A 21,135-nucleotide genomic window follows, 5' to 3' on the forward strand; every position below is an offset into this window, starting at 1 on the left:
ACAATATATAATTTTTGCATTTCTGCATCTTATATACGAATATATGAACAATTTACTCTTCAAATTTTTAAAATAAATAGACTTTTTTATATAAAATTACACACATCTTTTGTATAGAAACTAGCAGTAACTCGTGTAAATAAAAACAAAAAAATAATAATTATATTTAATATTTTGGAAAGAAATTTTCCTAAAGAAGAATCTAGAATGTACAGCCAACTGTATCGAAATACGGGTCGAATCAAGTATCAATTTACTTTTGTCAAGGAAAAAGAATGAGTTACTGGTACTAGGAGACTAGATGCGAGATATCAGTATCTAAGAATCCTTTTACCAATTTTATCGTGTCACGTTATCTAATGAAATTCTAAAATATTTAAATCAAATCATTAAAATCTATATTAAATTCAAAGACTCTAGATATATTGAGATAAAAAAAAGTTATTTTAATAATCTGTTTTTAATGCAGAAATGTTTTTTAAATTTACTGTGATGTGCAGAAAGAAGCAAAAGTTGAGTTAACTAATAACTATTTTTGAAGCTATTTTTTAAAAAATGTTTTATTATAAATAAAATTTATTTTTTTTAAATTCTTTATAAAGATTTCTGTTTATTTTATAAACAAAAATATTAGCCGTTCCACGTTGTAAAGAAAAATTTCTCTAACTGAGAATACACATCAGAATAATTTGATATTATTTTAAATGCCCGTCAAGTAGGGGATTGACAACACATTTAGCTAAAAAAAGGTCTTAAATAATTTTAAAACCTTAATTTCATAAACAATCCTTGCGCTAATCTATCTGTATTATAAAATAAACATAAAATTATTTATAAAAGAATTTAAAGTATTAAAGTATATATTTAAAATAAAAAAATACTATCGATTATTTAATATTTATTATTAAAAATACTATTTAAATAAACAATTCTTTAAATATGCTGTTTCGTTTAAACTATATTTTTCAAAAAGTATAAATTTCTTTTTTTTTAAATAAAATTTGACTTCAGAAATCACATCTAATTTAACATAACTCTTCACATATTTTACATTTAGTCAACTTCAATTTTCTATTATATAAATTCTGAACTATCAATATAGATCATTATGAAGTCTGAGAGCATCTTTTACAGTTTCACGCAATAAGTCTCTTACATGCATCCACTGAATACAATTATAAAACATATAACACGAAATTTAATTATTTTGAATATTTTTATATATCAAAACTTCATGAAATTTAAAAATACAAATAAAAAAATACATATAATGTATCCTTAAGAAGCAGAGGCATATTTTCTCCGTTGTCTTAAGGAAGAGAAGAGAGTCTTAAGAATTGGCTATCCTCAAAGAAATCCTATCAAATCATATACTATCCTTTAGATTCCCCTCTTTTCTCTCCTTAAAGAAATAGAGGAAAGGTGAATCTTAAGATAAGATATGATTTTATATGATTTTGTAAAGTATATCAGATTCAATTCGAATAAATAAATATTTTAAAAAACAAAATTTCTATATTTATTTTAAGAATGAACATTAATTGATAAATTTTACAAGATTTAAATATGAGACAAATTACAGATTTGTTAAATATGGCTATAATTATATATATTTAAAAAAAACACATGAAATTTAAACAAAAATGCTTAAAATTGTGATTCAATTCCTTTCACAGAGAACCAATAAAGTCGTTTGATCAGAACTTTACATTTGAGAACTTTCAAAAACATTTAACTCACAAATTATTCATTCATTCTACTGCAATTCTTTTATATTAAGAAAAAATTTCGCCAAATTATTTAATTATTATAATACACCTTTTCAAATGGTGATTTGCCTTTTTTTAATATACTAAAAACTTCAAAAAAAGCGACCAGAGACTATCTCAGGAGATCGAGAGAAGGGTATGGATGCGAGAGAGAGAAGGGTATGGATGCGAGAGAAGAATTAGAGCATATGAATTAAATTCTAAGTTAAAATGTACTGTATAGGTTTATTTATTCTATTCTAAGTATTGATTCTTTCTCTAAGTAAGCGTGTTGCTTACTAATTAACGATTATATTTATTTATTTGTTTATCGTGATAAAGCATGAAAGTCTGTTATTATATCAGAGCGATGTAGCCTACACAGTGGATGAACAAGAAGAGAAATTATATCCCTCTATACAGTGAAACATAGAACTGTAGATAAATTATACATAGGTTAAAGATAAACAATTATAAATTACAAGAATGCTCTATCAGCTGATATTCTATATATAAGCAAGACTGTATTTACTCAATCTAAACATATTACAGCTTAAGGTTTTACACTACATTCTATGTTCCATAGATTTTGAATTAAAAAGTTCAATTAAATACATTTCATGTAGTAAAAAACCTCACGAATATAAATTCACCAATAGATTAATGATAGCCTTATTATAAATAATGAACAATAATTTGTGGTAGTATATTATACTATATTGCTTCTCATTAACAAAGTAATTTTAGGACCAAAAGAAACTTAATGTTTCGAAGCATAAAACTGTTTTATGTCCTAAAATGAAGGGAAAGTGTCCTGTTTATGCCCAAAAATAAAATTTAAACAACAAATTTAAAAGTTTTTGAGTCCAAGTGACAGCCATAAACAAAGAAGTGAACATCATTTATCACCGTGAGCAGACCTCTATTCAATATTTCAACCCGGTCTAGTAAAGTATAGAGAAAAACGAAAGAATGTGCAATGAAAATTAAATATGAATAATTGAATGATGGCGATAAGGGCTTGGCCATCTATCTCTTTGGGGCAAGCAGGAGACCATTAGATCCCATTGGTGTTGTTCGTTGCAGTCCCAACAGTGCCATTACTTTCGCTTGGCTTGAACAAACTTCTGGTGATGGCAATTAAATAGAACACGTGGTACCATCGAAACCCGCTTTCACAACACCACCGATGATAAAATTTATTCTTACTGCACTTGCACAATTGTGGCTTGTCTTCTAAAACAATGATCACTGTTTTGAAGATATAGAGCAGAAATTAAGTTGTATTTTTCCCATTTTTTAATAAAAGTAAAGAATGATTCGACGTTCCTTTATAAATATTTAAAGAAATTTAAATTCGATGCATCACTAAAATTACTCTCTGGATACGTTTGTTAAGAATCGAGCTTCTAACAGAGGACATTTCACGAGGATTACGAGATGAGAAATTCAATAGGCAACGTTTGATGATTTATTTCAAATGCCAAACAATGACATTCGTCATAATTTACAATTAAATATAAATAACCTAAGCAATAGCAATTTTTCATCCCAAGAATAAATGTTCCATTGTCGTACACACGAAGAACTAATACAATTACATTAAGTTGGTACATTTTTTTGCATTACAGAATAAAAAAACTAGGCTAACCCATTTTTAAATTTAAGAATCTTTTAATAATTTATCAAATTTAAAAATTTTTTGTGTAATTTAATTGTAAATTAAATTTCTGCTGATAGTTATAAGTATACCTTAACAATTAATAGCTGATTAATGATGATGAAGATTTTGAATCATGTGGAGGATTTGCAATAAAATTGCATCCAAAAATATAAGAAAAGTCAATTCACATAGATCAAAACTAGAGATTAGTGACGTCTTGTAAGTCGAGACTTCCTTCAAGAAATTTATACATCCGCTAATGCGAATAAGTTATAGCAGGTTGAGGTTCTCGAAGCTTTTTGGTATGATTACTTACTATAATTAGATCTAATATTATATTTTTAACAATCACTCTGTGATTAAAAATTATGGGTATAACACTAGTGTCTTACATCAATTTAAAATTCATTGATAGACATTAATGAGTAAAGTAAATTTATTAATATTGCTTGCTTAGTCTATGCACTTTAATGTAAACATTTAATATTTAGTATATATATATATATATTAATTTGGGTGTTCATAAACTTATATATTTTAATAAATTTAGAATAAGAACAAGATTTTTCTCCTAATTCAGATTAAGAAATGAATAAGAACTTCGAACATAACCTAAAAAATTGCTGGAACTTTCCAGCTACAGTAGACATTTAACAGTTTTTTTTAACCTTGTCATTAAACTTTAAATATAAATGTAATCAGAATTAATAGCGTTGACTAATAAAATAATCAGAATTAAAGTTGTTAAGAGACCGAAAGGTGTTTGAAGCAATTAAAAGACGAGGAAATCTAAAGAAAGTATCGAAGGATGTAAGACATGGACGATCTATTTGGTTAGACTGAGATAGACGGGCCAACATTTCCTAATTGCCATCGACCCAAACGACGAAATTCATTTGGTGACTTGAGTCAGTCACGGATAACTGAGCCTGTTAAAGCTTATCTACCAACAACAGCTTCCTTTCTCAATGAATCCCTCTTTCTTTTTATCTCGACTTTTCTTTTCTCTCTTTACTCCTTACACTTTAATACATAATACAAGCAAGTTAACAAACCTCTTCATTTTAATTCTGTATAAAGATTAAAGTTACAAGTAGTACATATCATGAAAGAATTTGTAAACGAAGTTTAGAAAACTATTTTAATCAAGAAAACTCGGTATAAAGTTTGAAAAAACTTCAATTTCTTTTTATATCGGGATTATTATTATTATTTCGTGCTTAGTAAATGCGTAATTTATATTTATATTTAGTCTTCAATTTTCGAAATTTTAAGTTAAAAGTTTATGTAAAAAAATTAAAACAAAGCTTAAAATAATGCTTAAAAGTAACGAAAATCTTCGGTGGTTTCGTAAGTAAAAAGTGCTTAAAATACTTGTTACATATGAAAATTATAACGCTTTAACTCATTTTTAATCCTTAAAAAATTGCTTATAAATCAAGAAAAATAAATATATTTTTTCTTTATTATATAAAAAATAAGAATTTACAAGCTAACATATTTTCAACAGCATATATATAGCCTTAATACACGATTCTTCAATATTTAAACTAAACGATCCCTAAATTATAAAAGATTAATAATGGCATTAATATGCTTCGTGATATACGGGAAGGCCTACTATAAAGGGAACATTTTTATGAATTTCACATGCGTGAGTGTTGATTATTTCTTTTCAATATAGTCAAATTCGCATGTAAAAGCGTTTCTACATGCGGCGGTCATACCTATTAAGAGAATTAAAGAAGCCTATTACCATAAGAGGCATGACAAAAACTAGAGGGATGTCAAACCGTGACACGTGTTGATCACGTGAAACATAAACCTAACATTGCAACGACACGTGCATGAAAGTAAATAGGTGTAAGAAATATCGTCCTACCTATCAATGATGACCGGATCAGAAGGCGTTTCGTTCCTGTTTCCACAACTTTTTTTATCACAACACCGACTGCAAATACAAATAAATCAACTGATTAATTATACAGAATATAAATTTAGAAAAAAATAAATTGATTTTTAACGATTATATCGATTATAATAAGCACAGATTGTATATATGTTTACTACACAATCTATAGTGATTTGAATGAGATTAATTAGAATCGGTTATATCATAGTTGTGTGTTTGGTCATCATGAATCGCGTGTGTTCTGCAACATTCCCTCTCGGGAATAACTTACATCTTCCAATAATTGGCAAGTGCAGGGAACGTGCTGTTAATTGCAATTGGGACTAGTCCAAATGTTACTAGGAAACTATACTCACCTGCACATCACTTCGTGAGTTAACAATACTCTGCACATTTCGGGATTTTTATCTTGGCCTTCGTATACTATAGCCTATAAACACATATTAAATTATTTAATTAATGTTTATGTATTTTTAATACTTAAATTTAATATAAAATTTACGAATTAAATATAACTCATTTATAAAAATATAATAATAATAATAATAATATGTTTAATTCGTAAAGTATATGAAAGTTGGGTAAGGTAAAATTCAGCTCCTTTTGAAAGTGCAGAATAGAAGATGTGAACTGGAAGCATATGGGTGATCGGACTGACAAGAGGTCAAAAGCAGGAGGGACTTGTGAGGCAGTTCACTGCTATTCTTTGTGTCGTTGTAGGAGTGATATCCGGGCATTCACACTGCTACATCGAGAGGAGGTAAACGGCAGAGAAAATTAGCTTGGCTAGCCAGGTTTCTATCGAAAAAGGACGTCCCTCTATCTTTCTACATTCTACAATAAATGTTTTATTTTCTCAATATATCTAATTGAAAAAAACTTTTAATCCTAATTAAATTGTCTTCCTTATCGGTTTGTCTTACCGATAAAAAGAAAATAAGCACATAAAATTCTTCAATTTTTTAAAAAGTTTGTTTTATTTTAAATTATTATTATTATTTTTTAATTTATGCATTAAAGTAATAATTCATAAATTATAAAAGTAATTTTAATTTATAAGCAATTTTTTTTTCTTTACTTACACATTAAAAATTTAAATTTTTTTACAACTTATATGTTTATTTTATTATTTAATAATTATGTTATTAACTTTTTTATTTTTTATTTTAATTATATAAAAATAATAGGCCTAATGTAGAATTTATTATGGTTATATTTATCATTTTATCATCTTATAAAACAGAAAGATTAATTAAAATAAATTTTAAAAAGAGTAAAAAATTTTAATAATTATATTTTCTTTATACTTTAATATTATAAAATAAAAAAAACTTAAAAAATATTTTGAACTTGAACTTGGAACAAAACATTAGAGAAACGTCTTTTTTTTTTATGTATAAATCTACATTCGGTATTAGGAAATTGTTCGCCTGTTATTTTAAAGTTTAGTACAAATGGACTTAATAAAATAATTTTATAAATGTATATAAGAAGTAGAATTTTGATAAAAAAAAATTGAATTTCGATATTACAACCACAAATATGAAAACAAGAAAAATTGAAGAACACCTGAACCTCTTGTCTTCTAGAATAATAAACAGTTAGAATGTGTTTGATTTGACTCACAAAATGATATCCAGAAATAACAATGTTATCAATCTTAAGATGGAAATTTCGAAAAAAAAAAAAAAAATCAAATTTCGGGGTTAAATCACTGAATAAAAATGTTGACTCTTAAGATGATTGATTTTACATTCTGTCATACAATTGCTACAAACATTGCCCTTAAGGTAAGCTTCTGTTTTGCTTTTCTTATTTATTTATTACTACTATTATTATTACTACTTCACTGAAGAAAAATAACCCCCCTATTGTGTTTAGTTAATATAATCTTACCTGTTTGGTGACAGAATCGATAAGTCTTACGTACAAATCTTGTTCGTTGCGAATTCCTACAAATAATAAACACTAATTAGTTATTTTCTAATTTTTGTTTGTATTCTGTTGACATTTAATTAAGATACTTTCGAAACATAAATGAGATTCTTCTGGAGAAAAAATAAAATTTAAATAAAATAAGATTCTTATCGATTAATTTTATCAAAAAGACAAAAAGATAAACTAATAAATAATCAATTGAATCTAATTACAAATTTGAAAATATATACAATTTTAAATTATCAAAGAATGAAATGAATGTATAATACGATGATTCTTCTTATAAGACAGTAGGAGGAATCGGTTAAATTATATTAAATAGAACGCGTTCTTTTAATAAAAAATTCTTTATAGAATTTACAGTAGTCTATATTATATAGTAAAAAAATTCATAAAATAATCTGTATTGATTAATAAAATAAATCTTCTTGAAGTCAATCGAGAGAAAGAGCGTTTTTCCTTGCCTTTTTCACATTAGGAACTCATCTAAAATATACTGAGGTGAAAAAAGGATAAGGCTTGAATTGCCTGTCTACATTTGCCCCTTTAATGCATTTAAGTGTCCTGGATTTTAAACATAATATACTTGTTTTTGCTACATTATCCAATCACCAGTGGCCATTTTTTATCTTTTACACAATTAACTGAGGCCGTAGCCTCAAATAAAAAAGGTAGAGCCTCAGTGTGCTTTAGATGAGTTCTTAGTATAGAAAAAGGACAAGGAAAAACTCACGCTTTAATATTCTGGATTTAAAAAAAATTAAATTTAAGAGTGAAAGATCAAGCTTCTTATGTAAATATATAAAAGTTTTTCTATATATTTTTATTTTATTTTACTTTTACTGTAATATACAATAAAAATTCTATTAAAATGTTTCTATTAATATATACATGTAAAATAAATGCTTTCAATATAATCTAATTGATATCGTTTTATTAATTCCAAAATGATTCATTCTATAACATATATAGCCTACTATAAAAAGTCTGTATAATGTATAGTATAGCTTTTTTTGTAAAATTTTTTATTATATAAAAGAATGAACCTACTTATACGTCACTAGAAAATAGGAAAGTAAAAATTCTATATTTTTATATAACATATAGTATAGAACAGTTTATAGAATTTTTAACAAATAATAATGAATTTTCTTGAAGTCAATAGAAAGGAAATAAATTGTATTGTATGGCACTTTTTTTTTAATAAAAAGTATGAATACTTAAAGATAAATAAGTAATAGTTATTAAAATTGTTTCAACTTTAAAATTGTTATATAAGTTAAAAAAATTTACGTGAAAAATTCAAAAGTAAATCTTTTCGGAGAATATAAATTTTTATTTCGATACAACATCCATTACAAATTGATTAAAAAAGAGACAAAAAAAATTCTCAAAAGAGTCAACAAAGACTGTTGACTTTCTATTTCCCGCTTTATGTCTCGTCTAAGTTGTCATCGATTTTCCCCCTTAAAACAGAATGGATTTTTGCACACAAGAAGTAGAACCCCGATTCACATCCTCATTCGGTACACAATGTACGGTAGTGTATGTATCTGTTTAATGTGTACAGATAACCATATATACAATAGTAGGCCATCTCTCTGATTACAGAACTCGACTGTAGGAAGCCGTCTGATTATTTAGATTGCCCTGGTCACTGGAGTGTGGCTTGCAGACACGCGAGCACATCACAGCTCTAACACGCTCCATTGCATATTCGTTTGGTTAGTATGTCACATGATACTGTTTCCATGTCAACTCGGAGTTTTTATTCCACCAATTGCCACATGTCACGTGATGTTGTGATGTGCCCTACTTTGTCGAGTGTGATCCTATCGACCTATACGATTATTGTCCACACCCCTTGTAAAGACGTGGCTGCTTTTCGAATCAGTTTTAAATATGTGACTGAAATATGCCTTCAAATAGCTATTTAGATAAATTATTTTTTGTGTTTTGGTTATATAACATTGTCTAATTCTAGTAATAAAATCAGATATAAGCTACATATTTTTTCAATGTGGTATCGATGAATAACACGTTTAAATCCATGTCTAGAAATTAACTTCCCTACAAAAGAAAGAGACTAATTTTATGAATCGCGTGAATTTAATTGTTTAAATGCCCCTCAAATTCAGAATTTTTATACTTAAAAGCGCCTTATGTTTGCATGAATTTTTTTAAAAATATAAATCCTAAATATTTAAATAATCGGTAAAATAAAGATTATCTTTTAGTTTCTATGTCGATACAAGAACCTGATATTTTAAATTTTTCGAACTTTAAAAATTGGTCAAAAATCTTATAATATATATTTACATGTTAGTTGAGAAAAGCATTGACATAAATAGGATCAATGTAAAAAAAGAGACAACTCAGATAGGGATAATATAGAGATTATAATGAAACATCAAGTAAACGTGTAAAGGAAAAGTGGAGAATAGGGATGATGGGTGCAATCGAAGGGATTTTAGGAGGCGTGCTCGACAATGGATTAAGAGAATCACCACTTGTGTGAATGTCGTGGGTGTAAATGTGGTCATTCTCTGGCCAAACTGACCATCACTACCAAGCTGACCAGACATGCTATAAAAGAGGCTTATACATCTAACGGCACACCTCCCAACGGTCATCCTAGATACTAAACTGTCTTCGAATTAGGCATATTGCTGCCATAACAGCTGCAAATTTATAGGCTTAGAGTTAATAAAATGAAATAGTTTTAAAATTCTTACCGTTAGCGTAAAGGAGTTGTAATCTATAGTGTATGCCATTATTCGTCTTTTGGCCTTCCGATTCCTAAAATATTAAATTAAATATGAATATTTCTGTAGAATTTCATAAGAATTATTTCTAAAGAAATTAATATTAAAGTTACATTAATTATATAAAAAATAAACTGGAAATTAATTTAAACATATATTTTAAAAATAATTAAATGTCTAAACAACTGTCAACAACGTAAAAAAAAAAAATGTAATCATCAGAGGTTTTTAATTTTAGATATTATTTATGAGAATGTCAGAATATTTCAAAAATTGTTTATGTAAATTAATTAATTTTGAAAATATTTATTTAAAAACAACTATAGAAATGTAACTAAGGATTTTATTAAATACGTAGCTTATCATAATGATAAATAAATTTATAAATAAATCTATAATTTATACATATAATCTATTAATTTAAAGATTTTAACAAAAATGCTTTACATAGGCCTAATAAATAGGATTTAAACATATAAATTCGAGTTTTAATTATCATTGACAAATTATCTGCGACTACATTTCTTTACACTTTAGAAATATATCGTACTATAAAACAGTTCATTTTTAAAATTATATACATATAAATAAACAAACATATGAATATAAATTTATTGGCTTATAAAGAAACTAGCTGACAAGATAAAATATATCTAAAGTACTTAAGAAGAAATGGGGCACGGAATAAATGTAGTCTCTCTCCCTTTTTCGAAAATTATTCTTTTATTAATTAAACTTTATTTATAAAAATGGATGAATAACATCAATAAAAACATAAAAGATATTTATCAAAAATAAACTTTAACTGTAATCGATTTCGTATTTATATAAAAACTAAATTTTGTGACCTCTGCGGAACCAAGCAGTTTGGTTGGTTCCGTTGTGTGTATATAAGTAACATAAACATGAAATTATAAATTGTCTAATTACAAGATTATTCATCAATAAATAAATTTTGACCGAAAATGATTCTGAAATTTCTTAAATTTTACTTTTGTTTTTACGTTTACTCAAGCAGAAATTCTAGTTTATCTTCTAATACTTTTTTTGTAAAAGTCATGTAAACTCGTTTATAAAGTTAACAATAAAGTCATTTTAACGCTTCATTTTATGAAGCAAATTTGTTACATAATAAAATTATAAAAAAAACAAAAATTACACTTCATTAAAATGGATACTTATACTATAACCTGTATTAACATATTACATAATAAACATAAATTAAATCATTGATTTTAAAGCTTTATGGTAAAGTAAATAAATGAGATTTAATAGTAATAAATTAATATAAATGAGTTTAAATTCTAAAGAAAAAATTTATCAAGTTTTAAATTTAATTAAAGTTAAAAAAATTAGCCAAGTAATTTTTTCTTATATTTATATATTTCATTTTTGAGTTGATATTTTTGAGGGGAATTGATATAAATATATACGTATATGTAGGATGGTTTAGAGTCAGTTAACCATTATAAAAACTAAATTTCTGTCTTACTCAAATACTTTCTTACAAACAGAGCTGTTGAGAATGAAACTGGGAGATTTTCCCGGGTCTGGAGATAATTTAGGGTCTGTAGGGGTTCCTACTTCTATAAATTAAATTAGTCTTTCTTTATTAATAAAAATTAGTTTTAAAAACATTCTACTTATTCCATTTCTTCGAAAAAAGGGAGCAAAAGGAGCCTGCTCTACCTTCTCCTAGCTTTCGACGGTCTTGCTTACAAACTTGGTAAAAATAATTCAAATTGGAAGTCTTGTTCAATATAAAAATTAAACATTCTGATACACTTTTACTAATTGACGACTTTCTTGCAGAAATTTCTCAATTGCGTTTAAAAAAAACGTGGTGAATTTTCTTTTAGACCATCCTGTGTATTTGTTTATATGTATCTACGTATGTAGTTTAGCTCTAAATTTCTGAATTGTTCTAAATATTTTTAAAGTAATTCTTAAAAAATTGTATTTATAAAAATTAAATTGAAATAAATTATTTTTTAATTAATATAATAATTTCTGTACTAAATTTTGTAAATTAAATTATTTGATATTAAAATTTTTAAGCTTTATCCGATTTCTTTAGATTTATAGAAAGCGGGTTTAAAATTCGGACCTTATAATTTCGGTAAACCGTAATATTTAGCTTATAAACATAAAATAATAAATTTCATTTCTAGAAATGCCTACAAATTAAATCAATTAGGCCTATAGTAAAAGAAATTTACGTTATATTTTATTCAATTTTCTTAATTTTGTATAGGAAATAATGACGTTTGCAAACGATAAAACACAAAATAACTTCCAGACGTTTAATCTAAATTCATAAATGCTTATCTTCGAAAAAATTTATTAAATAAATTTTAATTTTAATGATTAATAAATATATTTGATACGATATATAAAAATGAAAGAGGTAAAATAATTTAATTAAAATAAGATAAATATTAAATAATTAAGATTTACTTAAAAATATTCAAATTTATTTATATATACGTGCGGTACGGTGTGTGTTTTAAGATATATTTATATATTATGTAAGTTATACATAAGTTATGTATGTACTGTATATCTTAATTTACGTGTACAAGTATATTTATATATCTTACTTTTCCTTAAAATATCAATAATGATAACACCAAGGAAATTATTCTCAGATCGTTTTTAAAATTAATGTCGACAAACATCTCACAGCTCTCAATTAAGAGGGTCTAGGTTAATCCATCCAAACTATCCATAATCTTAGTTTAAAGCATTCTATCAACATCTTTCTTAATCAAGATGCAGAGTTTTATAATCTAATTCTTCTTCCTCTTTTTTTTCCTCTCGAAAATATAGAAGTATTTGATTACGACCATTTTAACTGTGATTAATGATAAGGGAATCTCTTTATTGTCATATTGGGAATATAAACCCTATTGACTAAATTAGACTCGACAAATTAGAATTCTACAAAATTTCTCTGAAGATATTCATTTTATTTAACATCAAAAATAGGGAAGTCAATTTCTTCAATAAGAAAAATTTCCTTATTATTGACGAGTTAAGAACTATCACTTGATCAAACATTAACACAGAAAGTAAAAATAATGTAAAACGTAATAAATCAGCAGAACTCCTTCCAATTACTAGAAGTCATCAATATTTAAAAATTTAAAAGGTTAGTAGACGTATAACTAAATTCGTCGTTAATGTAATTAGGTCCACTTGATTTATATTACGCACTAAAATTACTTAGAAAATATAGGAATAAAATAAGCTTTATATCTAGAGAAAAGTTCATATTTAACATTTAAAAAAAAAAGAAGGAAAATATAAATTAATTTTAATTTAGTAAAAACCTTTATTAAATTTTGTACATTTTTGTAAAGACTAATCTAATGATTATTAAATAAGAAACTAGCGTAATGTATTTAATTATGGAGGTGAAAAAATTGCCTATTTAATTATGATTTTTTAAGGATTATTTTTGTTTTTCATCTTCTTTACGGAGTTTCCGTGGAGTGTAAATGATTTCATTCCGTTTACAAGTATTGGAAATGTTTACTCGTACGCATGACTAAAGACGAAGCCTGGGGATAAAACCAACCAAGTGAAAATATTACAGGCAGAAAGTAGATTGAAATACAGTCGTACAATTTGTTGTTGAGCTTGAGGCTATTCTTCGACCGCATTCAATTTGTACTTCTTCTGTTAAACACGGATTTAAACAAACGCATTATTTGTAGACCCGTTAGATAATTACAACACGGGTCTTTTAATGAGTGCACTTTCTTATCAACTTAATCTAATGGCTTCTGTATAATTAAATGTGGTCAACTTGTTCTTTTACGATGTTTAACCGTCACACGTTGCTGTTTATTAGATCATTCCATCCCAGTCTAAACAAACTTTAGCTATTGTGTTTAAAGTGAGTCGTAAAAACTTGTTTTTAAATAAGTAAAATTTAATCGCCAAATATTTTTATCTTGTATAAATTTATGCGCTTTATAAATCCTTAAAGCTGGCTTCACCGTAAAACAATTGCTATGCGAGATAAACCGATTTACAGGGTTTAAGAACACACGCTTATAAATGATAAATTAGAAAAAAAAAATTATTTAAAAAAAACATTAAAAATATATATAATTTTTACTAATTTATAAAATTAAACAAAGATTCTTTTATATACTCTTATAGAACGTTCACGTATTTCCCTTTTATCACGATGTACTTGTGATAAAGAGAAAAATGTTAATATTATGTTAGTTATGTGGTATATAAGCGACAATGATGTTCGAGGTTGACATACGACATATGAAATTTGCTGCCCTAACATTTCAGGACCCCTGAGGGATTGTCACTAGGTTGCTATCCTAGAAATCATTTTGTCTCGTGGGAAAGCTAGCTCTCGTCATTGATACCAATCTGTAACCATGAAATTTTTATAGCGCCAACAAATAGGCCTAAATACACTTACGGGAACAGCTAAAAATAGTTATTTTTATGGAAACGCGAGTGTTATTTCTAAAATATATAACGTAATATCGATATCGGAAGTTAATCGCGCTTCTTCGGTTAAACAAACACATTTTGGTACTATCAAAAGTTTATAAAATTACTTATTTTGATGTAGATTTTTACATATAAACAGAAGTACTTAAAATTCCTAATTCATTAAAAAAAGTAAAGGCTTTAAAACTTCAAGTTTTTAAAAAATATTATAAAATAAAATTTGAAATTAACACGTTTTAAAGATTATATTTTTAACGCTTATTTAAATGGAATCTTTAAAACTTTTCGAGGATGAAATTTCTTAAAGTAAGAGTTTAATCATCTTTAAATTTATACCTTTTAAAAAATCGAGGCTTATAATAACTTTTGAAATTAAAATTTACGTTTTATAAACATTTTATTTGAGTAAAATATAGAGAATGGCAGTGCTTCTTTTGTCTGCTACATAATCGATTGAATTTGTTTTGATGGGCTGCTATCAGCATGACTAAAATTCAATAAGACAAATATAGAAATCATACAGATGCTTATATGAATATCTATTTAATATTCTTTATTTACGCCAATAATGAATTTCGTTTTATTTCAATTCTACTTATTAATTGAAAAAATATATATATTAAACTTAATACATTACGCATATTAAAGTACCTGTTCCATAATTTTTAAATTAATCTTTACTCGCGTGCTATGATAGCTTTTTTATTATTTTATTTAAAAAAGCTATTTTAATAATTCAATAAGAATCTAATATTTGAAATATGTGTTTTGAATTTCGGAAAGTCTACTTTTGTAGTAGACAAACTGAGACATTTAACGTTTCAGTCTCCTTACCAGTCAGATGGTGTCAACAAGAACACTTAGCCTTCGGCACAAAAAAGAAAAAAAGACTGGCTGCCGCCCAGTTAGTTTGAAGGCGCCAATGTCACCAAAGTGACCAGTAGTGTGTCACAAAGACTGTTTGTCACGGAATTCCTAGGGGAATCCACTAGCTACCATAGTAACAATACAACATCAGTAAAGGTAACATAAATAATATAATCATTTCATACTTTGAGTCAAATTAATCTCCTAAATGATCTAATTTTAACTTTATAACTTACTTGATCTTTTTCTATAAATCCCACAAAACCTGTCCTTTCTACTTCGACTGGTTGACCTGACTTGTCGTAGAGTGCAACCACAAAATGGAAAAAGTTGCTTTTTCTCAAGTTGGACGGCGGTTGTTTTTCGAAATGTGCTCTGCCTAGTCCCACACTACATAAAAATACAGAAAATTTTTATATTAAATACAATATATACAACATATATTTCAAATTAAACATTGTCTTAACATCAATGTAGAATCGTCATATAAGTAGAACTTATAAATGGATATATAAAATATTGGGTTTGTTATATATTCGTAAATATAGAAAATATAATAATGTAAATTATATTTAACAACAACAAAAGAAAAAAAAACGTAAGCTATGCATTCTATTAGAATTAAACCTAATTATAATTATGTATAATCCTGTAATGTGCAATGCAAAGCTATAAATTAACTCAATATTTAATTTAATTAATGGGAAGTAATTCTATTAAAAAATATATAATTTTGATTATTATAATGAATGATAATTATATAATTTACCTAAAAATAGATTAGTCGATGTATAAAATTATTAAAATAATGAAACAAGTGAAAAGTTTACGGTATATAATGACATAATTTAAAGAATTTAGCTTCATAAATGAAAAAAAAATTCCTGAAATTTATTAACAGATTATATTTCATTGCATTAGAGAAATTACGATCCTGAAGGCAAAATTCTAGTAATTAATATTTAAAAAAATTTTTACAGTCTCTTCCATTTATAAATATTAAAAATATTGATTAAGTAGGAAAAGTAAATTTCCAAATTATGTTTGTTGTAATTGCCATTCATTAGATGGACGTTCCTCAACATCACTTCCTTGTCAATTCGTAATTAAAAAATAATCCTATAATGTAACAATTACGGTAGAACAATTTTTAAATATAATAATTTGTGCGCTTTTATATGAAAAATATCCAAATTTTTTAAAATACCGATACAAAATTATTCAATAACAGTAGCGACAAAATTAAATTTCAAACTGATCTATGAAGAAATTAATTTAAAAAAAAAAAATAGTTTAATACCGATAGAACCTTCATAAGATTGATTTTTAAAGATATTTTTAATAGAAATTTTAGAATAATTTTGATTTTTGTTCCATTATAAAACGAGTCTCTTTTATTTAAAATAATTTATTTAAAACACATTAAGTTATTGTTGTATTTTCTTTTCTTCATTATAAAATTAAAGTTAGAAAAGTAATATATTTAATCTATACATCAAAGCTTATCTTAGATGTTCTCTCCTCGTCTATTCTCTAGGATTATAATTATAGTTTAATTGGAGTTAAAACTACGATATTATATATTTCTCATTATTTTATTAGAAATTTGTCTTGTATATTTTGAAAATTTAATAATTGTATATAGTCTTTCAAATCAGAAAAATTGTAATATAGCAAAATAAAAAAACTTTTTGTACACAGTTATCTATCTATAGATGTTCTGAAGAAGATTTATGACTTTAATAAAAATGCCAGGCATGTCCATTTGTTCTATGGAGATCTAAATATAGAATCTAAATTAATGAATAAAAAATGTGAACAATTTTATATATGTTATTGAAAAACATACAGTATATGCATTTAATTTTTTTTTTTTAAAAAAGAAGAAAATTTGGCACTTGAACATAATAAAATGTCAAAATTTAATGTTGAAAGTAGCATTTCAAAATTATTATTTTATCTGAAAAAATGTTTTTGGTAGTATTAAAATATTATAAAGAATAATATTAAGTAATATAAATACCGTAATAAGTTTAGATATAGGTTAATTTAGAAAGCCAAAAATAGGCTATATAAAGCGACAAGAAATTATAGGATTACATGTTTAATTTAGTATTAAATACTATGATATTATGTAAGAAAAGTAATACCTGTTAAATTTATATCTATTATAGTTTTAGATTTAGTAGAAAATCATTTTTACTTTAGCTATTGTAAAGACCAAAAGCTAGGGTCAACGGGTCTAATACTTGATTCCCACCACGTTCTTGGAAGCGATGTAACCTAATATTTCTTAACACGTTCGCTTCAAATTGATCTGTATCGCACTTTCTGTGACATCCTGTCCATCGTTTCATTGCGTAAAATTGTCGGAAAATAGTTTTCTTTTTTCGTTTCAATTTTCTGAATTAGATTTATGCTTGATCAATATAAATCCAATCAATGCAAACACGTGAGTAATCTTTGGTGGTTTGATCATCTAAGAAGTTTCTTTTCGTTTGTAAGTAGCTAACAAATTGACTTTTCTTGATTATTTTAATAAGATTATATTATAATAGATTTTTCAAACATAAATATTGAGCAATATAACTAATTGTTATTAGACTTTACACGTAAAATAACGGTAGTCTAAATAAAGTCGCTAATTTTAGACACGAAACTTGCAACTTATAAAAAATTTGTACAAGTGCGTGGATAAGTTTCTACGCTTATTTAACTTGCTCAATAAGGATTTATAGTATTTACAGTTTACTGTTGCAAATAGGAAGACTGTATGTTCAATCCTATCTTTATAGATTAGCATATTCACATAAATACATATCTTTACATATGGAATACATATATCTTATATATATAGGCCTATTTGCGAATGTACTGTACAGTACAGCACATTTGTCTAATATACGCACACGGTTTTTAAGGTAAATTTAAAGTATACATTCATGTAATGAATCTTATAATAATTTTAATATAATATTGCAATGACTTTTTATATGTTAAATTTAAAAATTATATAAAATAGTAGGTCTATTTCTTTGTATATAAGTAAAGCATTCTTTATACTTCGCTACATCTTCTGGTCGTATTTGTATACAGTAATGCCAGGTTTAGTTGCATTAAAAGGGCATCTATTTAAAGGGCATCTTTATACTGCACAACATTATAGTAAGCCCTTTGGCAATCCTTTAAACATTCATACTTAATCATATGGAATTCGTAGTGTTATTATAGCCTATATAGTGAAAAATAGTCATTGTATAATACAATTTTCGATACTATATTATGGCTATTTTTATTCCAAGTTTATAGAAGAATTTATTAAAGCCAGACGATGTAATAAAATAAAACGTAAAAATTGAATAAAATAAATTAATTTTCGAGAAATTCTTATTAAATCACTGATAAGGCATAAGCAGAAATTTCTTTTAAAAACTTAACTACTTAAATCGAATCGTAATTGAAGCATTTTTTTAATGATTTACTTTGAATTACCGATACCCAAAATAAATTTTTTTTCTCGTTTTTCCACCGCTACTAAGTTCAACTAATTATCTTGGATGAAAGATAATTCCATTAATGTGCTACACGCCGGAAATCAATTCATTTTTCTTTTAATTTCGTTTCTTAGATTTTTTGGCACTTAACCTAATAATAATGCTTTTAAAGCATTAATTAGGTCTAATTCAGCATTTTCGATTTAAACGAATTCATGTCGAAGAAATCTTTTAGATAAAACACACATTCAGGAAGAGATTACAAATATAATTTTTTACGTAAATTTAATTTAACAATTAAATAAAATCAGATATTTAAATTGACAATTTTTCTGAACTTGGGAGAAAAATATGTATTTAAAAATAAGTTTTTTTTTATTATATATACATATATAAATTGATTAAATGCTCCTTTTTTATATTAAGTTGGTCTTTGATAATCCTCAAAAATCACCAAAACATAAAATTTTTTTATTTTAATTTATCAACTCTTATAAAGAGAAAGCTCTTAACCCATAATTTAGGTTAATTATATAATTATAACGTGTTAAAAAGTCCTGAAAGCGTATTAAATTAAACGAATTGTAAAATTAAAAATGTGTTTAATATTTTCTATTTTGTAGAAAAATCCTTTTAAAGTAGATAAATAAAAGAATTAGCCTAATCGTGTTAAGGTCTTTAAAAATTTAATTAAATTTCTTTGAGAATAGATTACGAAGGTATCGAATTATTTTGATAAGAAGAAAATTCGATTTAATAAAATAAAAGTTAAAATATTCATAAAAATAATCGTATAAAATTAATAAATATAGTATAGGATTTAAGGTTATATTTCTTCATAAAATTTTTCCCTTTTTTTTCTAGAATAGTAAATTATTCCAAGTATTTTTTTTATTATTAATTTATTTGACCTACTAATTGGATCATTTATCTCAGGAGGAAAATTTAGAGCATTCCCAGTTGAGACTTTGCTGCTGATATAGTAATAGGTTAGAATATAAAAACGGCCTACCGAACATAGATAACACTATCAGTTACCCTCGGCCACGTGTCCACTCAGTGTAAAAGCTCAGACGACGTTTGAAGCTTTAAATGGGTTTGATGAAATTACTGATTAATAGATCCCAAATCGGTCCCAAGGGATTTACCGTAGGGACTATGTAAAGTACTGTCCACCTACCTGGTAGCTGCTTGGTCGATCAGGCCCGGCTGCATCCATCCACTCCTGACTGCTCCCAATTGGGCTGTACTCAGTGGTTCCTCCTTCATACTCGCCATGGGGCCACGAGGTTGTAGCCCCGTCTCTTGGAGACCAAACATTGGAACCATAGCAGACGACACGTTAAGACCAGAAAACTGTCTGCCTTTGTGACAGATAGTACATGAGTGACCTTTAGACGTCGGCCGATATCACGTGATTGGCAAAAAGCCAGGGTCACATTGAATCCATCGGCGAACTGTTTGTAGTATATATGAACACCATGAACGTTAGATGGATGCGAACAGTCGCGCTTATAGCAAAATGTCGAATTGACAGCAGGAAACCTCACTGGGTACACTTTTGTGTTCAGTCATGAGCACGAGTAACAGGCACCTCCCTACGGACACCTCCCCTTGGGAATGGTTGGCAGCTCAACCAACAGGTGATTGACACGAGTTCCTCCCATCACGTGCTTTTTCCACCAATAGGCGTTACCAGATGAGAAGTAGGCGTGGCCGAGGTTGTTACGTGCCCTCTCTGTTTGACTGTCGGCCATTTGATTAGCATCCATTCTTGGCCGCCGCTTTTCTATTAATTATTTGTGTAGAGTTTGCTCGCCGATTCGCCATTTTTTAAGCAACACATTGGATTAATAAAAAGCAATGGAAATAGTTTTTTTTCGTAATTCGAAGTTTATTCTTTTTCTTTTTTCTTTCCTCCCTCATTGTGTTCCGCTTGAAACATTTATTTCGGATTTTAACAAATTCTTATATGAGTCGATAAAAAGTTTAAGAAGTTTATTTTTCAACTTAACTTTTATATTAAATGTTTTTATTTTATTTTATAATTTCGGGGATATTTTATGAGAATTACTTAATATGGTGCATTTATAATATTTATAATATGACCAATTTTAATCTTCAATAGGTTAGAAAATCAAATTTTAAAAAGAAAATGATCATTGTTATTTTTATATTTCACTCTTTAACAGTAATTTAAATCGAAGAAATTTTCTTAAATAAATTAAAAGATAATTAAGTGATAAATGAATATAATTTAATT

The 21,135-nt window shown here is 26.5% G+C and overlaps 1 protein-coding gene across 1 annotated transcript; it reads right to left on the reverse strand.

The window, feature by feature from the left end:
- Positions 1-4,397: 4,397 nt before the first annotated feature.
- On the reverse strand, positions 4,398-20,745 carry LOC136977721 (transcription factor collier-like). Its single transcript, XM_067273272.1, has 7 exons — positions 20,053-20,745; positions 15,615-15,768; positions 9,997-10,060; positions 7,220-7,275; positions 5,680-5,753; positions 5,294-5,362; positions 4,398-4,434 (listed from the first exon to the last, which is right to left on the reverse strand). Exons 1-7 carry the CDS (start codon positions 20,199-20,201, stop codon positions 4,398-4,400), a joined length of 603 nt encoding a protein of 200 aa, XP_067129373.1. The 5' UTR covers positions 20,202-20,745.
- Between the last annotated feature and the right edge of the window lie 390 nt (positions 20,746-21,135).

Source organism: Centruroides vittatus, unplaced genomic scaffold (assembly GCF_030686945.1).
Source record: "Centruroides vittatus isolate TY-2023 unplaced genomic scaffold, ASM3068694v2 contig_474, whole genome shotgun sequence".
Classification (NCBI taxonomy): domain Eukaryota; kingdom Metazoa; phylum Arthropoda; class Arachnida; order Scorpiones; family Buthidae; genus Centruroides; species Centruroides vittatus.